Source organism: Pristis pectinata, chromosome 14 (genome assembly GCF_009764475.1).
Source record: "Pristis pectinata isolate sPriPec2 chromosome 14, sPriPec2.1.pri, whole genome shotgun sequence".
NCBI classification, from domain to species: domain Eukaryota; kingdom Metazoa; phylum Chordata; class Chondrichthyes; order Rhinopristiformes; family Pristidae; genus Pristis; species Pristis pectinata.
In genome coordinates, this window is record NC_067418.1 from 39,696,904 (window position 1) to 39,720,052 (window position 23,149).

Below are 23,149 nucleotides of genomic sequence, written 5' to 3' on the forward strand. Positions count from 1 at the left end.
TGTACTTATCATTCTCCCATGTTTTCAAGTGCAAACCTCCAATATTCTGCCACCACTCCAAAGTCCAAAGAAGCTGTCAAGGATCTCAGTTTTGAAAATATCAATTGACCTTACTTTAACAGGTGCTCTAAAGAGTGAGTTCCAGATTTCTACTCTTTCGTGTGGAAAAAAACTCCTTTCAATCTCACTCTTAAATCAGTTAGCTCTAATTTTAACATAATAACCTCTTGTTATTATTTTTACCACCACAGGAAATCTGTTCTTTAAATATATCCTCTTGAATTATTTTATTATGTATACATTCAACAGTCTTTTAAAATTGAGGAATTACGAAGCAATTATGCATAACCTTGACACTAAATTCTAGTCATTCAGTATTCTGCACTTCCAAAGCTTTTCTGAGATCAAAGGGAAAATATGGGAACTGCTCAATGGGTCAAGCAGCACTTATGGAGAGAGAAACAGAGTTAAGGTTTTGAAACTTTCATTAGAATTGCAAAACGGTAAGGATGAAACAACATTTAAGATACTGAGAAGTGGGGAGAGGTCGAGAGAACACAATAAGTGTTAGGGTGGTGAGATTACATAGCAGAAGAAGTGATAGAGCAGAATGGAAGAAGATGGCAAAGACATTAAAATATGAAGTGGAAATAGGGGAATTATCTGAAATTATCAGAGATGACGGAAACAGGAAGTAAGAAATCTCCCCGGAGCTGTGATGCCCCGAACCTTAGATTGGCTCTTTCCACGGATGCTGCCTGACCTGATGAGTGTTTTCAACATTTTCTGATTTTTTTATTGATATTAAATATATTTCAAAGAAATTCAACATTGCCACTTAGTTCTAAGGAGAACAGCATTGGAAGTTTGAGCCGTGATTCTGTGGTTTTCGTTTTATCAAACTGGCCAAAAATATGCACACTAGTTTGTGGTCAAGTTAGTGAGAAAAATGCACCGTTGCTTTTGATCGCTAGAACGTCTGTCAAAATACAGCTGTTTTCGCTTTGATGTTGAGCTCACAGAGTGAGTGCGTAATAGGTCCAAATCGTGCTTTATTGTTTGTACTACACATGTAATTTGTCAAAAATGACAAATTGCAAAGGGTGCTTAGGGGTGATCTGTGTGCAAATACTTGTTATCTTTTTGTGTGTGGACTTTCTGACTCATACAGGGTGGTCGGTTCCTCGCCAATCTAAACGCCCTTTGTCTCCCCGTTTTCCTTAGTTTAATAGTGCTATTAAACACTACTGTTTCAAAGCGATTCTTTATGGAGAGAAAATTACACTTAAATAGGGCTGAATCGATCGGGACAGGAAGTTTTTATGGAGTATTGTTTGTTCGCTGTATGTCAGCGCCTACATTCAGTATGACATTTGTACTGGTTCCGAATGCAGAGCATTTTTAAACTGAATCTTCTTCGCGGTTTCTTCTAAACAGATTTGCTTGTTGGGTGGTATTTTGTCTTCATGGTTGCCAAGATAGGGCAATTCTGCCCTATTTCCTGTCTCAGTAAACGCCGGCAATTGCATGAGGTTTATGTAATTGTCGGTAGTTCTCAGTTTTCGGAGTTAAAATAATGCAAACAAGTGACCGAACAGTAGGCATCGTTATATAGATCACGCGATTATATTTTAACACTTACATGCGAACCTCCTGATTCCAAATCTAAAAACTTGTGGCCGACATTACACAGGTTAATAAAAGTGTTACATACTGTACGTAACAATAACATGATGTGTATTACTGCAAGTACCAATATGTAAATATACAATATACAAAACTTTACTTGCATTGCTACATTGTTTAATACTACGTATAAATATCACCGTGGCACGTAAATGCAATTAATGCAATAACAACACGCATTTACACAGCTTTGGGATATAAATAACAGCCCGTTCGGTCCCTCATTGGTATGCTTCTGTTGAAATGTTAATGAAAGACCAAGTTATTGGCATCAAATTAGGCCAGATAAATACTCTGCGGACACACATCTGACATTTCCTTGTCTTGGCATACCAAGGATCTTGCCGGCGCTGATTCGCGGCAGAAGGTAGCGAACGCAGATAGACCCGCATCTACTTACAAATCGAAGTGCTTAGGCTACTGAAACATCTGCAACGTCTTCCGCAAAGAAACAGTGTTGTTTTCTACATGTAACCCGAGAGCAGCGCTACTGACGCTAAAGTTGCTCCACAAGTACAGCTCCAGAGCGGCTGAAACTTCGGGATCGAAAAGGCGGTGCTGCTAGAGGACACACACACTCACACACACATCCGAACCTGAATATTAATCATCCGATTTCAAACCATTTTTAATGTGGAAACTTGTATGGAGTTGAAAATAAAAAATAGTCATTTAGTAACTAGAGTTGGCTAGAGTCTTGGAAATAGTTTCCGTGCTAAAGCCACATTTAAGGAATGGGAAGGGGACTGTAGAACTGGGGTTAAATTCGGATTAACTGAGAGGCGGCAAAGTTTTCATTTCTGGAACGAGAACACCACAAAGGAGTGAAGTCACGGTAACTTAGAAAACATCTACAGACTGCGAGCTCCCGGGTGGATCAAGGTGATAATGGTCAGAGGAACTGCAAGTGGTGTTGGCTGAGGGGTGAATATTACCAAGACAGGAAACACTGAACGTTTAACATCCATTGGAGAGGTCGTCGGGGTTTAATGCCTTATCTGAAAAAAAGAACAGCGCTCAAAGTCCTTGGAATGGGATTTAAACCCAGGTTGTTGATGCAAAAGCAAGAGTGCGACTGCTCCACAACAATAGCTGTGCACTAGGTTAACCATGGGGAAGTTGCTGTGTGCAGAAGAGAGAGTAAATTGAATTAAACGCATCCTTTTGTGTTCCAGGTATCCAAGCAAACACGTGACTTCTCCCTCCCCAGGAGGGAGAAGTTAAACGTCTACCATGTTATTTGGAGGGGCGGGGGGCATTAGAGTGGGAGGCGGGGCGGTCCCGTGACTTTAAATTGCTTCCATGCCAAATGCAGTACATGGGATGTTTATCTGATCGGAGGAACCCAAACATTACCCCGTCAATTAACGTTTGTGTGTTACTCCGGGAGTGGATAGCAACAGTTAGCAATGTTGGTGCATCATGGGGTATAATTATCTACTATTAAAATAATATTTATGAGTATTTATGATAGTTTTTTGGGAGGGGGGAATATGCAGCTGCGGAGAAAACACTGCTCTAATTGCAAAATGTGACACATAATAATTAGTAAAGTTGAAATCAAGCAATTACAGCTCAAAAGATCTAGCATTCCAAACCAGACAAATGGGGCACTTAGTTCTACTGAGACGTTTCAGGAACGAACGATTTATTGTTTGTCTTCTTGTCTGCTATCAGCCATAACATCTCATAAGAGAGAACAATTAGATAACGTGCAAATAAAAGGACAATTTGTACATTTTAGGGTACTATCAAAACAACGCATGTTTACTCCGAGGCAAATATCTATGTCCGGATGAGGAGTAAAAACAGGTCACAAGCAATTCAGTGACAGGGGTCTTAATTATCCGATGGAGCTTAACAAGGCAAAAAATATTTGTTACATCATCTGCAGGACAGTATGAATTACTTCCCAGACCATCAACGGGGAGAATTGCTCATCAATATAACACCATGCCTTAGAGTATCCCTCTGTAGCAACAGGAAATTAATTCAGTCTTCAAACTGCTCAGAATGGCGTTGGTGTTTGCTTAGTGTATTGTATGTTGCCTGGTGCCTCACTCTTGTCTCCCTGTTGGTTCCCTTTCTAAACCATAATTGTCTTGACCTAACCGAGTCAAGGTGGCAATGAATAAAAGGTGCATTTGTTTAGCAGCTTAGAGAAATAAAGGACTGCAGATCCTGGAAGCTAGACGAAAAACACTATGATGCTGGAGGAACTCAGCAGAGAGTTCCTCCAGCATCATCTTTGTTTAGCAGCTTTCCTGGCTTCGGAGTATGCGAAAGCACTTCATAACCAATGAATGTTATTTTAAAGTGCGATCATGCTTGTAAAGTAGGAAGTAGTGAAACTATAGTTAAATAAATGGACTTGTTACTTGGTTGCATGGTGTTAGTTGGGGAACACACGTTGGTTTAGACCCTGTGAGAACTTTCTGCTTTTTGTCTTGGGAGGTGAAATGGAACCTCAATTCAATGCCTCATCCAAAATACTGCATCTCCCTCAGTACTGCACGAGTTTCCACCGACCATGGCCAATGTGGCCACCAGCTCCACCAATGGAAGATGCCAATTATCTCTGAGTGACATTGCAGCTACGAGTCCCAAAACGTGACAAACATTTTTGCATTTTAGTTCCAGTTGAAGGAGGAACCTAAATTCTTTCGCATCTCAGGAGGCCTCTGAGCGGATTGACAGACTGGAAATTTGAATGAGAGTTTTAAACCATTAAAATGGAAGTACTGCACTGAATAATCAGACTAAATTATGTGCTGAGATTTGAAGTCATAACGTTTCTCACTAAGAAGTGAGAAATGTATTTTGGATGAGGCATTGAATTGAGGTTCCATTTCACCTCCCAAGACAAAAAGTAGAAAGTTCTCACAGGGTCTTGTTCCCCAACTGACACTATGCAACCAAGTAGCAAGTCCATTTCTCACCAAGACTGGCAACTTAAACTGGACTTAGTGACAAAATGGTTGGTTATTAAAACATTTTGGGTTAATTAATCTTCTATATTTTATCTTACAATTTATCTTTTCATGTAAACAAATCCACACATAACTAGTATGCCACACAAAAAAAAATTTCAAATTTCCGAGTTTACCTCACAACAGTTACCCCGATCTCCTCAGATTTGTGAACATTGATAGTCTCGAATTCCTCTCTCACAGGAAGTCCAGGACTTCCATGGACACCTATGTCAAGCATGAAAGTTCCGATCTTGCTGGTCAAGTTCCGGTGTCCATTAACAGGTTGTGCACTGCCATGAAATCCAGAAGCAAAGCTCCATCTTGCTGAGATTCCCTCGTGTTTATTAAGGAAGTCATGGATCTTGTGCAAGGTTTGAATAGCTGCAGGACACACATCCCCATTGGTTTCAGTGGGGGCTGTGAGGCAGTAAGTGTAAGGAGAAGGTACATTCCTTTTCTTGTTAATTGAGTTTATTTTGTCTTTTAAATTATTTGGGCATGTTTTTAAGTTCTTTACTTTTCTTTATATTCATTAATTTAATGTATTTTAATTACAATACTTATAACAACATATTGTTATTTTAATAATGATTAATTCTCTATTTCATTATTAATAGTTTCATATACTTCCAAATGTCAGAAATAATCCGAAACATTTAAAAATCTGACACTTTTGACAGCAGGCAAAGCTGGGGACAAAGTTTTGCAGGCCATCAAAGCCTTCAGTGGTGGTTCGGGCAATTGCCTTTTCCACTGTGAAATTTAAGGTCTTGCTACCACTCAGAGCATTGTCATTAGATGTCAGGACCATTCCATGCTACCAAGATTCTGTAACTGGATTCAGTGAGGTGTGCCTGTGGTGGCTGGCCAATAGCAGTGAAGTTCATCCAGCAAAATCAGGGTCATTGTCTGCCTCTATTCTGTTTTCTTATTGTGTATTTCTGAAAGTTGTATTGAAATGCTTGTGCATCACATTCACAATGACAAGCAGACCTTTTTTTGGGAAATCTTCTTCATCTCAGTTAAAATAGAGTTGGACCAGACCTCACTGTAAACAGAAAGCCAGTTTGTATCCAAACATTTCTGATATCTCTATGAACAGAAACCCCAGATAGGACGATGGTGTAAAAGGATATTGTTATGACATTATGATATGTCACTGGAGATAACCATTGAGGATTGAAGGCCCATGTGATTGTGAATAAAAAAAAACAGGAAGCTGGGTTTGAGATCAACCAATATAGCTGTTGGATAAAGGTCGGATTCTGATCAATCAGTGCAGATGATGGAGAAAGAAGATCTGATGTCAATGATTGCAGATATTATGGAAATAAAACTTGAAATCAACTAATACTAAAGATAGAGCAATGCAGTTTTGAGATCAACCATTATATGCAATGGAGAAATATGGATTTGAGTCAATCTGTAAAACTTATGGGGAAAATGTAAGGTTCAAATCAAACAATTTGGTTGATGGAGAAAGGAAAATGGAGAATAATTGGTACAGGTATTGGTATAATGGTATTGGTTTATTATTGTCACTTGTACCAAGGTACAGTGAAAAACTTGCATATCATTTGTACAGATCAATTCATTACACAGTGCAATGAGATAGTACGGGGTAAAAACAATAACAATAGTGTCACACCTACACGTGCATTGCAGGTAGACAGTAAGGTGCAAGGTCAAACAAGGTAGATTGTGAGGTCAAGAGTCCATCTCATCGTATAACAGTCCATCTTATCGTTCAATAGTCTTATCACTGTGGGATAAAAGCTGTCCTTGAGCCTGGTGGTATGTGCCCTCAGGCTCCTGTATCTTCTGCCTGATGGGAGAGGAGAGAAGAGAAAATGACCTGGGTGGGTGGGGTCTTTGATTATGCTGGCTGCTTCACCAAGGTAGTGACAGGTGTAAACATGGAGGGGAGGCAGGTTTCTGTGATGTGCTGGGCTGTGTCCACAACTCTCCACATATTCTTGTGGTTCTGGGTAGAGCAGTTGCCATACCAAGCTGTGATGCATCCAGAAAGGATGCCTTCTATGTTGCATCGATAAAAGTTGGTGAGTGTCAAAGGGGACATACTGAATTTCTTTAGCCTCCTGATGTAGACATGGCTATTTTGAGCTAGCAGACTAGATGAAGGGGAAAGATGATTTTGAGAGTAGTAGGTGCAAGAGTGGGGACAGAATCAGTAGATTCTGGAAAAATAGAACATTTTGAGATCAATCAGTGCAGGTAATGATGAAAGCTAGGTCCAATTCAGTTACTATATGTAAGGAAACTATCAGTTTGAGATCAATCAGTACAGGTGATAATGAAATGAGTCTTAGATCAATCAATGGGCATGGGGAGCGCTGGACTGAGTTCAATCACTGGTAAATGATGAGGAAGATTCGCGTAAAATATATTGTTATGTGTAATGGGGGAAATATAGATGTTAACCAGTGGGAGATAACAAGGATGGGTGAGTTTCAATACAAACAGGAAAGGCGGTCAGGAAAGATGAACTTCACATCGGTCAGTATAGACAATGGGTGGAAAATGCGCCCGAGCACTATTGTTACAGGGGCCGGAGGGTGAAGTGGATCTCGTCCCATCGCTGTATATGATGGGAATAGGTGGGTTTAAGAATAAAAAGGAGAGTCAAGAGAAGACAGTTGGAATTTAAAATCTGTGTAAGTATTGGAGGGAGATTGGCTTCAGATCGGTCAGGAGAGGTGGTGGAACGGGTGGCCCTGAGATTAACCGGTACGCGCAGTGGAGGAGGACGAGGCTGTGCATTCGCCGAGCCTTTACGTTGCCTGTGAACTTCACCATGGGTCTTGGATGCTATATTTATTTAGTTCATCTACTTTTCACTGTTTATTAGCACAGTCTAGCCCCATGGACTAAACCCCGTAGCCTTTCCTCGGAGATGTGTTCGAAGTTTAACCTCTTCTCATCTTCACCACCTCCAGACAGAAACATTCTCACCGTGCAGCAGGTACAATTATCCCGAGGCAATGCAGCAACTCTATTTTCTGCTTTTGCCAGCTCTCCCTCCCTCATCACCCCAACACAAACCTATGAAAAACAGTCAACAGTTCCTTAGACCCTAAAAAACATTTTAGCCAATGAACTTGACTTCAGCATTACTTGACCTGCCCCGATTGAACTCTCAATTTTCACACGTACATTAAGTAATACAACTGAGAACGCGCGATGAGTTTCTATTGCTTTGTTAAGTCTTAATTATATATATTGAAACCTAAATCATAACTTTAACTAGAGAATGTTATATAACCATAGGTTTAGAGGCCATCCGTTCGCCTCTTCACAATCGGCTGTCAATTTACCCTTGATGGGCCGCGCCAATGAAGAAAAACCGAACCGGTTAAATATTGTTGGTTTTCACTCGGTACCTCCCTGGCCATTGTGTTTGTCACATGCAGGACTTTTTTTTAATTAGTTATCATTTCTTCAGCTGTATTGCTGACGAACAAAGTGTGGTTTCCGCGATAATGGCAATGGCATAAAGAACATTTTTTTTGTCTCAAATTTGATTATCCTGTCAGGGCCAATGAGTGTTGTGCCCTTCCACATTCAGACCCATTAGTCTAGCGTTGGGGTCGGTAGAAATGCTACTTTTAAGTGTGCTTTGCGGATCAACTACCCACCGTTTCAACGTCGTTTCCAAAGTGTGGTCCGTGAGGTTTCATGGCGCAGAATGATTCCCTTTCGTTGCAGTTTTAACGTAAATCTGTTAATCCGAAGTCCCCGAAAGTGGTTGGAGTCAAAACTGAGAGTAAAGTGGATGGGAGTCAATGCCGACCATAACTTGACTTGACTTACATACATTAGTCACCCAGGAGCGAAGTTGTTAGCGGCAAATGAAACGAAACATGTCTGGTCTCCGGGGCAACTCGCGCCTGAAGCAGCTGCTCCGGGAGCGGACGGCTGATCGTCCCCCGCATGTCCCGCTTCCCGCCGCCCGCACCGAACACCTCGGCCGAAATGAAGGGATACGCTCTTTTTATTTCGAAGACCGTAACCGAGTGGGGCGGACGACGGATGGGAAACTCGGCTCCAATAAGGGAGGGATTGGAACCTGTATAGAAAGGGTTTAGAGAGTGGATAGAAGTTCTTAAAGTCATGAGAAGGAATTTCTTCGCCTAGAAGGGTGGTGAAATGTTGGGATTCACGACCCCAAGAGTGCAGTCACTGAGTATATTCAAGACAGATGGATTTTTAGGTGTTAGGCCAATCAAAGAATGTAGGGTTAGTTCAGGGAATTGGCGCTTGAGGTGAAAGATCAACTACGAGGGGCCGAATAGCCTACTCGTGCTTCTGGATGCCACGCATGATCGTACAGAATAAGGAGAAACGATTTCCAGTGGGCCAGAGGACACCCATTTAAGATGATTCATGACAAAAAAAAACTTAGGGTAAACATTTCCTTACAAAGTGTTTGGAAGGGTAGTGGGAGCAGATTCAGCGGCCACGTTCAAAAGATAATTGGGTATCAGAATCAGCTTTATTATCACTGATTTATATGTCGTGAAATATGTTGTTTTGCAACAGCAGTACAGCGCAAAGACATAAAATGACTATAAAATATATTTTAAAAACGTGCAAAACAAAAGGAATAACGAAATAGTGTTCATGGGTTCGTGGACCATTCAGAAATCTGTTGGCGGAGGGGTAGCGACTTAAAGGGAAAGATTTACCGGAGAAAGAGCGGGGGATATATTGGATAAACCCACCAATAAACCCGCATGGGCACGATGGGCTGAACAGCCTCCTTTACGTTTTATAATTCATTGGTTTGCAAGAAAGAACAGGGTGATTTGCTTCTGTGGTTCGATCCATGGTAGAAGGTGGTGCAGACCGGTAAAAATCCCCTGTAATTCTCACCGGGGCTGGGGGCGGGGAGATAAAAGTTAACAAAATTCTTCCGTTTCTTTTTATTGGAAGAGGACTATCGGGACAGATTTGTTGTTTGCTCGACATTCAGGAAGTCCAATAAATGGGCGCGATAGGGTGTCAGATAAGTAAATGAGAACACTTGACGCACGGAGGAAGATGCAGCTCGCTTATAATAGGAGCGGCGGGAAGACGGGCTCGGTTGCAAGTTGCCCGAACTTGCACGAACGCTCAATGATGCCCACATCGAGTTCCTCGTCGGCCAAGGGGTTCCGCAGAGCGGTGTCGGAGCTGGACTCCAAGCAAGCCGAGGCAGTGACGGTGAGATCCCAATTTCTTTCCTACACTCTCCGTTGACTGTCTGCTTCTTTTCTTTGATCTCAGTTGGGATCTGCCTGTGTGTGCATTTGTTTTGCAGGAGCGAAATATTTTTGCCCGCAAGTTAGTCATATGCCCGTACTATTTATGCGTTCGATTAAAAATAGATTCTCGAGATCTCAGCCCCTTACCAATCGCTCCCATGGGTTAAAAACACAAAGATCAACCGAAAGGATAAAACATTTAAAGCCGCTATGGGCACTGCATTCTAATTCAAGGTAGCCGTCACAATTATCGAGAGCACCTGACACAAAATCATTTTCTGTAAAGGAAAGCTATTTACATAGCATAAACGTGTAAGTGAGGGTTGAAATCCCGCGAAGATTGAGAGAGACGAAGGGTAAAGGTGGATTGATTTACCCCGAATGTGTTTCAGAATGTCTCTGGCCCGCTGTCCAACAACAGCGCGCTCAGTCGAATCACACGGAGGAGCAAATTGGATGGGGTATTGGCTCCATTAGGCATGCAAAGATTTTTTATTGTGTGTTTAAGAGTTTAATAATCTCTAAACACGAACCGCCAATCAATTCTGTAAAAGTACAGAACGGTGGGAGAAAGATACTTGCAAGCGATGTAGCCAAATCAGTAAATGCACAGTAATTGGGGAGATAAGTTTGCGTTTTAATCAGGATGGCTTTCCATGCGATGCTGAACTCACCTGAAAGTTGGACGTTTTAGAATTTTTTCCCTGCAGCTCTTTATTTCAAGTTCCTTACATCCTCTTGGAATAAAACGTGCCAGCGACATTTGTCACTAAAAGCAAACGTTTTGTCCAGTACCCGGCTAGTTACTGAGTCAGCTGGAAAACGGGATGGCCACATTTCTCTTTGAGGTGGTATTTCCTATCATTTGTACCTCTCCTAGAAGTTTGATAGCTGATCAAATGGAGTGCCCTTGCTCCTGGTAGCTCCCGACACCGCCCCGGACGGAAGGTTGGCACAGTTTCACTTCCCCATGTGCCTGTGTTACCACCTCATTCAAGCCCTTCAGACAGAGTGACGGCTGCCTGCTAGCAAAAGTCCAGTCCAACGCCTGAAGTACATAAAACCATTCCAAAAACAAAGATGGAGTGAAGCAACAGATTCCATTCAAACGGATCCTTTACACCCTTTGCTGTTGAAAGCTGCTGCGAGCAGTTTCTTCACAGCTGTATAGGATGTACTTACTGTTTGTTCCCGACAAAATATGCTGTAGCCCTGTGTATAGATAGAGGAGGATTCCTCCAGCTTCTTAGGAACGAAACAAAAACCCATTCTTCTTAGGTAGTTCCACTGGATGCACAATGACTTGCTTCTGCTGGAGTTCTCAGGGTTCTGAAGTGAATCATGAGAGCAATGTGAGATTGGCAGACCTTGCCTCAGGTGGGGCAGGAGGTGCTGGGGGCAAGAGGACCCCCCATCAGGCAGGTGGGTATTTCGAGAGGTGGTGCGTTGTTGACCAATTTTGAATTATTTCACTTCTAGCCATAAACCTGATGGGAAATTAAGCCTATCCATTCTCTCCGTGCAACTGTTTCTTTCTAACCTATGCATGCTATGCTCCCTTCACTTCATGTATGGTTATCATTCTAAAACAAAGACAGAAAATGCTAGAACACTCAATGGTCAGTCAGAACGTATGGGTGCGGTTGCAGATTTACTGTTTCTGGTTTAATCTGTTGGTTCATTCATTTTAACTGTTCATTTCCCACTTTATCTTAGCATTTGCTCTGTCTAGCCTGATGTTTTTTTCTGATTTTTTTACGAGGAACTAACAACCAGACCTCGACCTTACTCTGTACCTTCCTTCTTATTCTAGAATTCTTTGATCTTCTCTTTCTCCAATCTCTCTCTAATTTACTCTGATTCGTCTCTTTTATTTTTCATTTTTTTCTTTCCTTCTTTTGTCTCTTTTTAACTTCTGTCTTCTTTGTCGATGGACTCTTTTATTCCTTTCTTTCTAACTATCCTCCATCTCTCTAGTTCCTCCTCTCACCCTCTTTGACCCTTTCCATCTTCAATCTGTGTCATTTTCCTCTCGACCTTCACTTCCTGATCATTTGACTCTGATTCTCTTATTTTCTAATCCCTCTTAGGTTCTAAGATTTCTCTCTTCAATGACGTACACTCTGTTCAGTGCTGGTTCCCCTCTCTCTTTAATTTCTTTCTCTAATATTTTCAGTCGTGAATCTTGGGACTCGAGTGGCATTATCTTCTCTTAGGTAGTTTGAAGGTTTAAGCCTTGGTCCGGTAGCTGGGCACACATCAGTGCAATACTGGGAGTGCTGCAGTGTGGGAGGTGTTACCTTTCAGGTAGCATCAGTTCCATTAGCTGGCCATTGAAGGTTCCCTGTAAATAAGAGTAGGTGCTCTGGCCAACATTTAACACACAACTAGTGATGCCAAAATGGTTTGTCTCGTCTTCAGTTCCCCCCAAAAACTCAGTTCACTTGCCAACACCTCCCATCTCATCTCAGGTATCTGTCAAACTGAACAAAACTGCATGTAATCAGAGCTGAGATGGAGATTAGGCTCCATTGCACCCACACTATTGCTAAACTAGTCCATTTCCATCTCATATTTGCCCATTTCTACCCCAGTATTGGTCACCCACTGCTGAAACTCTATACGATGTTACCACGAGTTTGGTTTTTCTGGCTGACCTCCTTCATTCTGTCTTTCATAACCTTGAGGTCCTACAAAGCTCTGTAGTCTTCTTAACTTGCACCAAGTTCTGTTCACCATCAACCCACAAATTGCTGATGTCCTTTCACCCCCCTCCCCCCCCCCCCCCCACCGACCCACCTATATATGCTGCTTTGATTTCAAGGATCTCATCTTTGTTTCAGAAGCCTTGATGGTCTTGCTTGTCCCTCTAACAGCCCTATGCATATCTGGTCTCCTCCACTTCTCAAATGCTGATCATCTCTAAAAATAAATGCTCGATTAGTAATGGCCATGCCTTCAATTACCAAAGCAAAACTCTGAAATTCCCTTCATTATCATTTCTGCCCCTCTCCTCTCCTTTCTTCTTTTAGATGTTCCTTAATTCCACCTCTTTGACTTTCTTTTCAAGTACCCACTCTGATCATCTCCTTTGTGGCTCAGTCAAACTGTTTGGTAACAGTGCTATAAAAACCCATTGGGACATTTTGATACATTAAAAGCATTAAATAAGTGTATTTTTCTTATGGCTGTTGTTAGTTAAAATGATGCTGCTCAGGGGGCAGCATGGTAGTGTAGTGGTTAGCGTAACGCTATTACAGCACCAGGGATCCAGGTTCAATTCCTGCTGCTGTCTGTAAGGAGTTTGTACGTTCTCCCCATGACTGCATGGGTTTTCTCCGGGTGCTCCAGTTTCCTCCCACATTCCAAAGACCTAAAGGTTAGGAGCTGTGGGCATGTTATGTTGGCACCGGAAATGTGGCAACACTTGCGGGCTGCCCCCAGCACATTCTCAGTAACGCAAAAAAAAGACGCATTTCACTGTGTGTTTCGATGTACATGTGACTAATAAATAAATATCTTATCCTCTGGTCGTTTTGTCTATTCTCTTTCTCTCAAGCTCTGGCTTTCTCCATTATTTTTTTCATATCATTAAATTTTGATTTTCTCCAAGATTTTCTTATTCTTTCTTTGTTTTCCTTACATTAGAATTAATTCTGGATCCCCTCTTTTCCTTCATCTCATTTGGTTCCCTCCTTCCTTTTCTCTAAGGCTGATCCTCCCTCCTACTCTTATAACCTTGCTTCTGTCTTTGATGGATGCCAGTTCATCTTCTGCTTCAGATTGAACTAATAGAGGGCTGCTCTGGCTTAACTCTGAACCTGTCTGATGTTCTTTCTTTGTGGTGTCAGTCCCACCACTTCATCGGACGCAGACAGTCATTGATTGAAGATGCTCGGAAGGAGCGGGAGGCAGCTGCTGCCGCTGCAGAGTCAGCAGATTCGGGGGACCAGCTGGTGTTTGAAGAGAAGAATGGCAGAGCCATGGTTAACCTGTTCTTCACTCTCTGCTGCAGCAAGGGATCTGCACTCTCCCGCACCCTTAAAGTGTTTGAGGTAATACCAAATATTAGCCATTGTGGCAATGAATGAATCACAATAGTTTGGACAATATAGGAATGATTCATGAGTTTCAAAAAGTACCTGTTATGGAGCTTGGAGGAATACAAGATAACCTGGTCCTTCAAACTCTTTAACAATTACCTAGTAAATGAGATGAAAATAATGACATTGGTCTGATTACAGCTTTGCTTCCTGTATCTGCAGTTGGACTGTAGCTAACTCTGAGATCCAATGGTGGTCACAACTCAGAGTTACACTGACAGCTGCTGCCATATTGAGGTTAGTGACAAAAGAGAACTGCACATTAGTGCCTGTGTGGGTGACTTCAGACAGACTCACACTTGGGTGGTGCAGGAAAAGTTTTGATTTGAAATCATCGTGTTATGGTGACAGAGTTTGCTGATATCAGTGTTCTGATGAGTTGTAGGTGATTCATTTCCAAAAGAAAACTATTATGGATCAATTAAAATATTAGAAACGCTCTAGTCCACTCTAGTAAGATCAAAAACATTGGAAATGCATTTTATAAACATTTTCAGAATGTTCTGTTTTTTGTGCTTTTAAAATGGATGTTTCAGCTGGCTTTAGGGTTGAGTCATTCTTGGCAGGGCATGTGGCCTGACATTTCAGCTCTTGAAATACACAAGGTGGTCTGTGGTGATATGACTGTAGTTGGTGCACAATGGGTTAATGAGGCTTGAGGGCTAACTTCAGAGCTTGCGGGTGGACCACGCAGTGAGTCTGAGGCAAAAGGCAAGGCCCAGGTGATTTTCATCTTTGACTTATTCCGAGTTTGCCCAGAGGAGACAAACCAGCACAAATGATCTATTGTGTCAGTTTTAGCATTCAAATGATCTGCTTCTTGGGAGAATTTAATAAACATGGTTTAGATGCTAGCATCAGGTTATTGTTGTACAATTGGCCAGATTGACTAAAGATGTTATGGCAATCCTATAGACTCTGCAGTGAGTATGTTACAGCTGTTGATGACCATTATTCTAATTATTCCATGGGAATCCATTAGACAAGACTTTTGTAAAATATATTGGCTAAGGTTCTGCTCTACAATCATGCACACATTTGTGTAAGATAGATACTGAAGGAAGCTGCAAACCTTCTTACTGCCCAACCTGCATTCCCCTCCTCCCACCTGAAAGGCTCCATAGTTAACATCTCTTCCCTTCCTTGTGGCATGTAATTTGTGACAGGGGTCATGGGCTCACTATGGAACTGTTCCTCATAAACTGGTGGAAGCAAAGTCTTTGAAGTACTTTCCTAATCATGGTGGAAGTGGTGTATGCATTAAAAGAAAACCACGTAGTGAGATTTCCCTGTGGTATTGTTGTTGGCCAAGATCAATCCACTGCAATGATTTCAGCAAAAACCTCCAATGGACGCATAAACTTTCCACTGAAATTACAGAGGCCAAGGGAGGAAGTTCACTATCAGGAAACTTTGTTCAAGAGCTTGCAGAAATGAAGTGAAAACAGAAAAATGCTGGAAACACTCGGCAGGTAGCTTCTGTGGTGAGCTAATGTTTCAGATCAAAGGCCCTTTGGTCTCAACCTGAAACGTTAACTGTTTTTCTTTCCAGAGATGTTACCTGACTTGCTGAGCATTTCTAGTGTGTTCTGTTTTGGTTTCAGATTTCCAGCATCTGCATGTTTTAATCTCTAGTGAATTGAAAGGTTGTCCCACAGCAGGGTTGGAAAGAGTGGAAAAAATGAATCAAGAACCACAAGCCGAGCTTTCAAATACTGCAAAATATTGAAGGAGAGAGGACTAGAATGAAGGTAGCTGAGAGTCCAAACATTTACACTGATTAAAACAGGATTTGCTACAGTTTGACACAGTGAAGATGCAAGGAGGAGAAGGATGCAATTGGTGCACTGTAGAAGAATTACATCTGAAACAAAGTCAGATTTCTGTTTAGAGGCACAGACACTAATGCACCATTTCGAATGGCAAACTATTATCTTAAGAATGGATTAGGGATCTGCAGACCCACTTGAGTGATATGTGAGATAACAGCATTCATTTCTAGGTCCCTCCTGGCAAAACAAATAAATTGTTAAAGCAGATTCAGTTATAATAGTATTTGCATGCTAAAGAACAGCCTCTGGGGCTGTAGCACGAAACCAGCCATACATTATTATGGTCACACAGAAGAGTAATTTAATATTCCATGTCATGTTTTTTTTAACATCCAAACTGATTGAACAAGTGGCCCAGCAAGGTGCGAGGTCGGATAACAATCAGGCAGAAATTGAATTCCCATTAGCATCACTTTGTCTTGATTATATCAACCATGTGAATTAACAACTCTTTTTCTTCATGCTGAAGTTAACCTGAGGGAATTGAAGGAATTGAAGTCACTTCCTTCAGTATTTTCTTCCCTGTGCCCTATCAATTCAGTCAAGGTAGGAACCAAGAGGGTACCTCAATCAGCTGCTGGATCAGGGAGGAAAGTAATTCAGCCATGGCTTGTCCTCCCTCTTGCTCTTCAGTGACTCCTACTGGCAAGTGAACAACATTTGAGGACAGTGTTCACTTTGTGGATTGCACCCAGCTGAATAGTCAGGTCAGGGGCATCAGGTTCCAGTTGACTGAGGTTTATCTCGAATGGAGCCTAGCCCTTGCACACTAAACATTTGCATCCTCAAGCCCTGTCTGCACCATGCGGGTTGGCATTCTAGTATCCACCAGGGAATTGCACTGAAATTGGCAAAGACATCAGGAGTACCAAAGCCTGAGGAACTGCTGCAGCAGAGATTGTGGGACATTTCCTTCTTTGAAAATTGCTGGTTTGATTTTGACGAGCACATCATCTCACTGAGGAAAGTTTACACAGATTCTGGATCTCTGTGGAAGTTCCTTAAACCTTCCAATGACTCAGTGCTGCAAGTCTGGCCCTGTAGCCCGGTGTCAATTGACTCCGATTTGCAACTGTTTGACACATTCACGCTCACATAGGGTGGGCATTTTGTGTCACCAGTCCAGCCAGCAGGAAGTGGGGATGGGGGAAGAGGAGGCAACAGTGAAGGGGAGGATGGGGAGAGTGTTGGTTAGGTGTTATGCACATGACAGAGATGCCACTGTACATATACATGAGCAAAATATTTTGTGGGGGGATCAGAATGTTACTGGCATGACCAGCCTTTATTTCCCATCCCTGTAATACCCTTGAATTGAATGGTTTTTCAAGCTATTTCGTGGTAAACCACATTGATCTGGTGTCACATATAGGCCAAACCAACTACAGGTAGCATATTTTCTCTCCTGGAGCACATTTGTGAACTGGATACGTTTTCGTGACTATCCAAGTAGTTTTGTGGTCATTTATACCAATAGGTAGTTACTCTTTAAAACAAATTCCAAATTACTCATCTGAATTTAAAATTCCACAGTTGCCATGATGGAGTTTGAACACAAGTCCCTTGATTATCAGTTCAGTAAATTTACCATGCACAGCTAGAAAGGACTGTTTTGTTCACACTGTTTAAAGACATACATTGATAAGAAAAAAATCTGGGAGAATTGACCAGGATGATTCCAGGTTCCATCGGTTTAATTTATGAAAAAAGGCATAAGAGATAGGAGAAAAGACTAAGAGCACATGATACAGGTCTTCAGTCTAAGTGAATGAATCAGGTGAAGTAAGTATACTTATCTGAACTAAATATCTCGGGTAATGAAGCCTCAGATAAAGAGGGCTGAAGAATTAGGTATCATTACTTCAGCCTACATTTTTGCATAAGATACTCCAAATACTATTAGTGTTCTCTGGCCTGAATTCAGAGGCAAGATTGAGAAATCAAGGAGAAAACATCACAACAAAAAATGATACATGGATAGACTGGATTTCAGCTTGTTCAAAGTGAACAGAGCTTCACTCTGTCTTGTTGACATAATTGTGAACTACTGAAGCAGTTGGAAGAGTTGGAATACCATATCTGCAACATAAAAGAGGACTGAATACTAGACATGCATAAGATGGATTGATCAGTGTCTGTATAAAGCATGTTAATATAGTTTCGAATGGTGCCTTTGTAGATTATATGGAAATGTGTAGGCTTGCTTCAGTAGCTGTAAACTTTAGATAGAACTTTTAAATTTTCACCCTATAATCTCACATTCAGCCTCACAAGCAGCAGCAGCAGAATCCCAAGAGTAAAATGAAAGGCATCTACCCACTTCCAAATTTTTGTTTTTAATCTAGTCAAGACCTCGTCACTTTTTATGGGATCTTGTTGTCTGCTTTGCAATATTTCATGTGCCCACATGTTCCCAGACACTGACAATTTCCTGAGATAGGAATTTCTACCCATCTATAGCATAAAAAGTTTATGGAGGCATATACTTTCTGCCCACTACATTTCAGATTTCACACATTGTCTCATGTAAATTCATAAAAACATAAAAACATAGAAAATAGGAGTGGGAGTAGGCTGTTCAACCCTTTGTGCCTGTTCTACCTATCTATGGAATCATGGGAGATCCTGTGTCTTATTTAAAAGATGAAGAAACATATCATTGTTTCAAATTACAGAGGGGGATAAAGCAAACCCCAGGAACAGAAATCAAAGAACTGTATTATCTTAGCTATTCCCAGACATAAAACCAGGGTTCTAGTCTCTGGTTTTAATAGCAATCACAATTATTTATCAGACATTGTAGGAATAAAGAAACAGCACAAAGGTACTTTTGTGCCAGAATAATAGATTTGGTATTGTATTGCGTAAGAATTTGATTATGAACAACATTACATTCACTAACAGCTATTGGGAAACTATGGAGATTTTGTCTTTAGTGGGTTACCAGCAACTGCCATAGTCTGGAGTAAGTGGGGAATGACAATCATATCCTTCCATAAGTCATTCCGTAATTTATATGCTCAAACCCCGTTAAGATGCATCACCATGGCTAACAATGTTCAAGGAGTGACACCAATTGGAACAATTAAGATTTGTTGTGAAATTTAGATCAATATAAATTATAAACCCCACCAGAATTAATTTTGTTTTGACAGTGTGACACAACATAGATGTCTTTGTATACTTTGATAAAAAGACTTCTTGACAATTCTGTTAGTGTGAAGTACATTGTTGACTGTGGCAATTTTGCTCACTTTGCTTGAAGACATACATTGATTAAAAAAAGTCTGGGAGAAGTGACCAGGATGGTTCAAGTGGATTCAGAGACTAACTTTTGAAGAAGGGTATAAGAAAATAGGGAAAAGCCTAAGAGCACATGATACAGGTCTTCAGTCTAATGAAGTATACTCACCTGAACTATATACCCAGGGAAATGAATATATGACCAGAGGCCACTTGCACAAAACTTACAAATTTCAGGCAATATTAGAAGTTAGTGATAAATTCCTGGATATTGGATATGTTGAACTTGGACTTCCTATAAAATCAAGCTGGGCTGATGTCTGTTGATTAAATGCTAATTGACAGTGATAGAGATATTATTTTTTTCCAGGGAAATGTTGGAAAGGAGTATGGGATGATCGAGAGGAGGAAATTAGTGGGTACTGAGAGAATTATGTAGTAGAATAATTTAGCATGGGATCTGGATATTATGAGCTTCTGTTGCAACTATGGAATTCCGCCTTGTTTAAAAGTTTTTTTTTTCTCCCATCATGTTATAGACCTTTGAAGCTAAGATACATCACATTGAAACAAGGGCATCCAGGAAATCTAAAGATAACCCAGACATATTAGAATTCTTCATCCGCTGTGAAACTAACAGCTCGGATATCAGCACCTTGGTCAGTTCCTTGAAAAGAGTTGCTGAAGAAGTAAAAACAACAAAAGAAGAGAAATGTAAGCGTGGAGTTCTTTTTCTCTCTCTAACCATCACATGGTTCTTCCAAGGTCATGCAATCCCAAAGTGTTTAGTCCTCAGTGAATACCATTGATTTTTATCCACTCTTTTATATAGTCTATCTCTTCTGGAGTTTTCATTTATATTTGGGTGGGAGCTGGATATCAAACATTGAATGGGAATTCTAGATGATTTTTTTTTCCTTTACTCTTGGTAGCCCAGGGGTTCTGAATAGAGATGCAACACTTTAACTATTGTCCCAGGAGAGGTTGGCAACTGTCCATAGTTTAGGATCTGCAAAACAGAACATCGACATAATAGTCATAGAACTAAAATACACGAAACACAATTATCAATATGTGTGAGGCACCTACATTGTACACAATAATAACCCAGATCTAATGATTTCCATTTGTGCTGCTGGCTGAGAGAAGAATGCTATCTAAGCAACCAAGATTAAATGATGCACTGGGTCTTTATATTCCCAGTTGATAAAGACATATTGGGGCTCTACCTACAGAAGGGGCATCCTAGCACTGCAATAAAGTTTCAGAATGGTTAATGTTCTCAAATCCTAGCAGAGGTTTTGAGCCCATGTCATTCTGACCCAGAGTGCTAGCAACTGAGACAAACTGCTGTTTATTTTTCTTCAACCTTTATGGAACATTCAGCTGCAGATTACACACACACACACACACACACACACACACACACACACACACACACACACACACACACACTATATATATATATTCAATAAACATGCTCATATAATACACAAATTATAGTCGAAATATGCATTCCAATAAATGCTCCACATCTCCATAAATTCTGCTGAGTACTTGTGCAGCTGATTGAAAAGCCGACCGGGTGCGTCTGAAAGAACCTTGCAGCAATCCTTCGTATCTCTCCTCGTGCCCTGGAGCAGAGTTCGAACTTGCGAATGATTTTGCAGTTGCACCAAAGAATGATTAAACAACGTACAACTACAGCTACACCTCTGATAATTACTTTCTGCCCATGCTTTGTTTCATCATCATCCATTGCACTCCATGCAGGACTCCCATTCTTGCCGAGGTGTGCCCAGTGTTCGACAGCATTTCCCTCCTTCAATCAGTGCTTCTATTTATTGCACTGATTTTTATTTGAAAATGCTGCAGGGTTATTCTGATCATTACTGGCCCAGCATAAATGGATTCTCTTCAGTAGTTCTTTGGCTCTTACAGCACAAGGCTACTCAAAGCAGGTATTATTGTTGGTTATCTGTTTTTGCATTTTGTCTCTATTTCTAGATCACTGGTTTCCAAAAAAGCTATCAGATTTAGACAGATGCCATCAACTGGTTTCAAAATATGACCCAGACCTGGATTTGATCATCCGGTAAGTTTTGAGACAGTTTTTTGAAACAGTTCTTGCTGGTGAGCTCAGGGCAGTCAAGCACTTCCAATGCGAAGGGTAAAATTTAGATGAAGTTGAAGGGAAGGATTCTCACGAGAGTCATGAACACCACCACAGAACAGTGGGCCATATGATCTGTTTCTGTATTGTAAGATCACGTTACTTTCTTTCTTGCCATTTCAGCCACATTAGTGATGAATTACTGAATAGCCCAAACATTAAAAGAGAGATAAAGGAATCCTTTACCAGCTCGTTCCATTCAATATATTTCAGAATCAAGTTGGATTACACATTTTGTCTGCAATGTTTCTCAGCATAACAAGGTTCAATTCTTCTCTACCATTTATGGCGAGTGGTCCCTGCTCATTCCCCTTCACCATCGTATTTATAGAGCAGAACTATTGAGGAGTTCTGCATTGAGGACTCCTAGCAGTGAGCTGCACAGGACTGCAGAGTGTGGTCCCACCACCAAAGGGTTATGAAAGTAGGGTGAGAATGGCAGGAAATCATGTGTCAACAGCCGGCAAGCTATAGCAAAGATTTATGGCCATATAAAAACAGATTTGGCGTAAATGTATCATTTTCAGGTTGGCATGCTGTAACCAGTTGAGTTCCTCAGGGATCTGTTGCTGGGACCTCAACTATCTACATCTATATTAATGACCTGAATAAAATGACAGAGCATACTGTAGCCATATTTGCTGATGGGTTTAAAGATAGCTGGGAAACCAAGTTATGACCTAGAGGTAGGAGCTGGGATGGGTGGAGCATAAAGAGTCTGCAAAGGGTGTAGATAGGTTAAGTGAGTAGGCAAAGATTTGGCAGATGGAATATCAAGTAGGTAATGTGAAGTTTGGAGGGAAGAATAAAAAAAAAAGCAGAATATTGTTTAAATAGAGAATAACTACAGCAGAGTGTTGCATAATGACAAATAATTAGGAAGAACGATAAAATGTTCATCCATATTTCAAGGGAGATGGAGTACAGAGGTAAGGAAGTCTTGCTACAAGTCTTTAAGGGTATTGGTGAAACCACACCCGAGTATTGCATATAGTGTGGTCGCCTTACCTAAGGAGGGACCTATTGGCATTTGAGGCATTTTAGCTTTACTTGGGTTAATTCTTGCAATGAAGGGGCTAGCTTATGAGGAAAGGTTGAGCAGTTTTGAGTCTGTACCCATTGGAGGACATTAGAGGTGATCTTATTGAAACATGTGAGATTCTGAGACGGTCTGACAATTAGGTGCTGAGCAGATGTTTCCTTTCATGGAGGAATCTAGAATTGAGAATAAAATAGTTTCATAATAATTGAAGATGTCATTTAAGATGGAGATGAGGAATTTCTTTTCTTGGAGGGTTATTAATCGAGGAATTATTTATCCCAGAAAATTGTGGAGGTTAATCATTGAATATATTCAGGAGAGGTCCATTGGCATCAAAGGGTATGGAGCTGAGGCCAAGATTGGATTGGGGATGACTTTATCGAATAGGCTCGACAGACAGTGCTTCTTATTTCATTTTCTTGAAATAAGATGTCTTTTCAATAGGGCTGGAGAGAAGATACGAAGTGTCTGCATTAATCAATAGATTGCAAGTCAAAGGTAAATGGAGTTACAAGGCACTACAGATGTCATGAAACCATGCAGCTTGTTGATGGATGAAATAAAGATAGTGTTAATACCAACTATGAGAAGGGTTTCTCTAAATGGCACTGTGGACCAATTTCTTAGAGGATAGCAGTACAGACAGAATCAACTCAAGGTGCACACCTAAACGCTTGAGAACATATGAAGAAGGAAGAGATCATTTTAAGAAAGATGAGACTACCCAATAGTTTCCAAACATAGATGTTCTGATTGTACTAACTGCAGTGTGTGGTTTGTCTGTTCTCATTTACCACTATTCCACTCATTTACCACAAAAGAAATAGCATCAGT

General features: G+C 41.0%; 1 protein-coding gene across 1 annotated transcript in view; it reads left to right on the forward strand.

Moving 5' to 3' along the window:
* Positions 1 to 9,797: 9,797 nt before the first annotated feature.
* th (tyrosine hydroxylase) overlaps positions 9,798 to 23,149 on the forward strand; it is a 38,967-nt gene continuing 25,615 nt past the window's right edge. Inside the window, 5 exon segments of the mRNA XM_052029134.1 lie at positions 9,798 to 9,881; positions 13,774 to 13,977; positions 19,640 to 19,814; positions 21,108 to 21,182; positions 21,185 to 21,195. Coding sequence (XP_051885094.1) covers positions 9,798 to 9,881; positions 13,774 to 13,977; positions 19,640 to 19,814; positions 21,108 to 21,182; positions 21,185 to 21,195 — 549 coding nt within the window.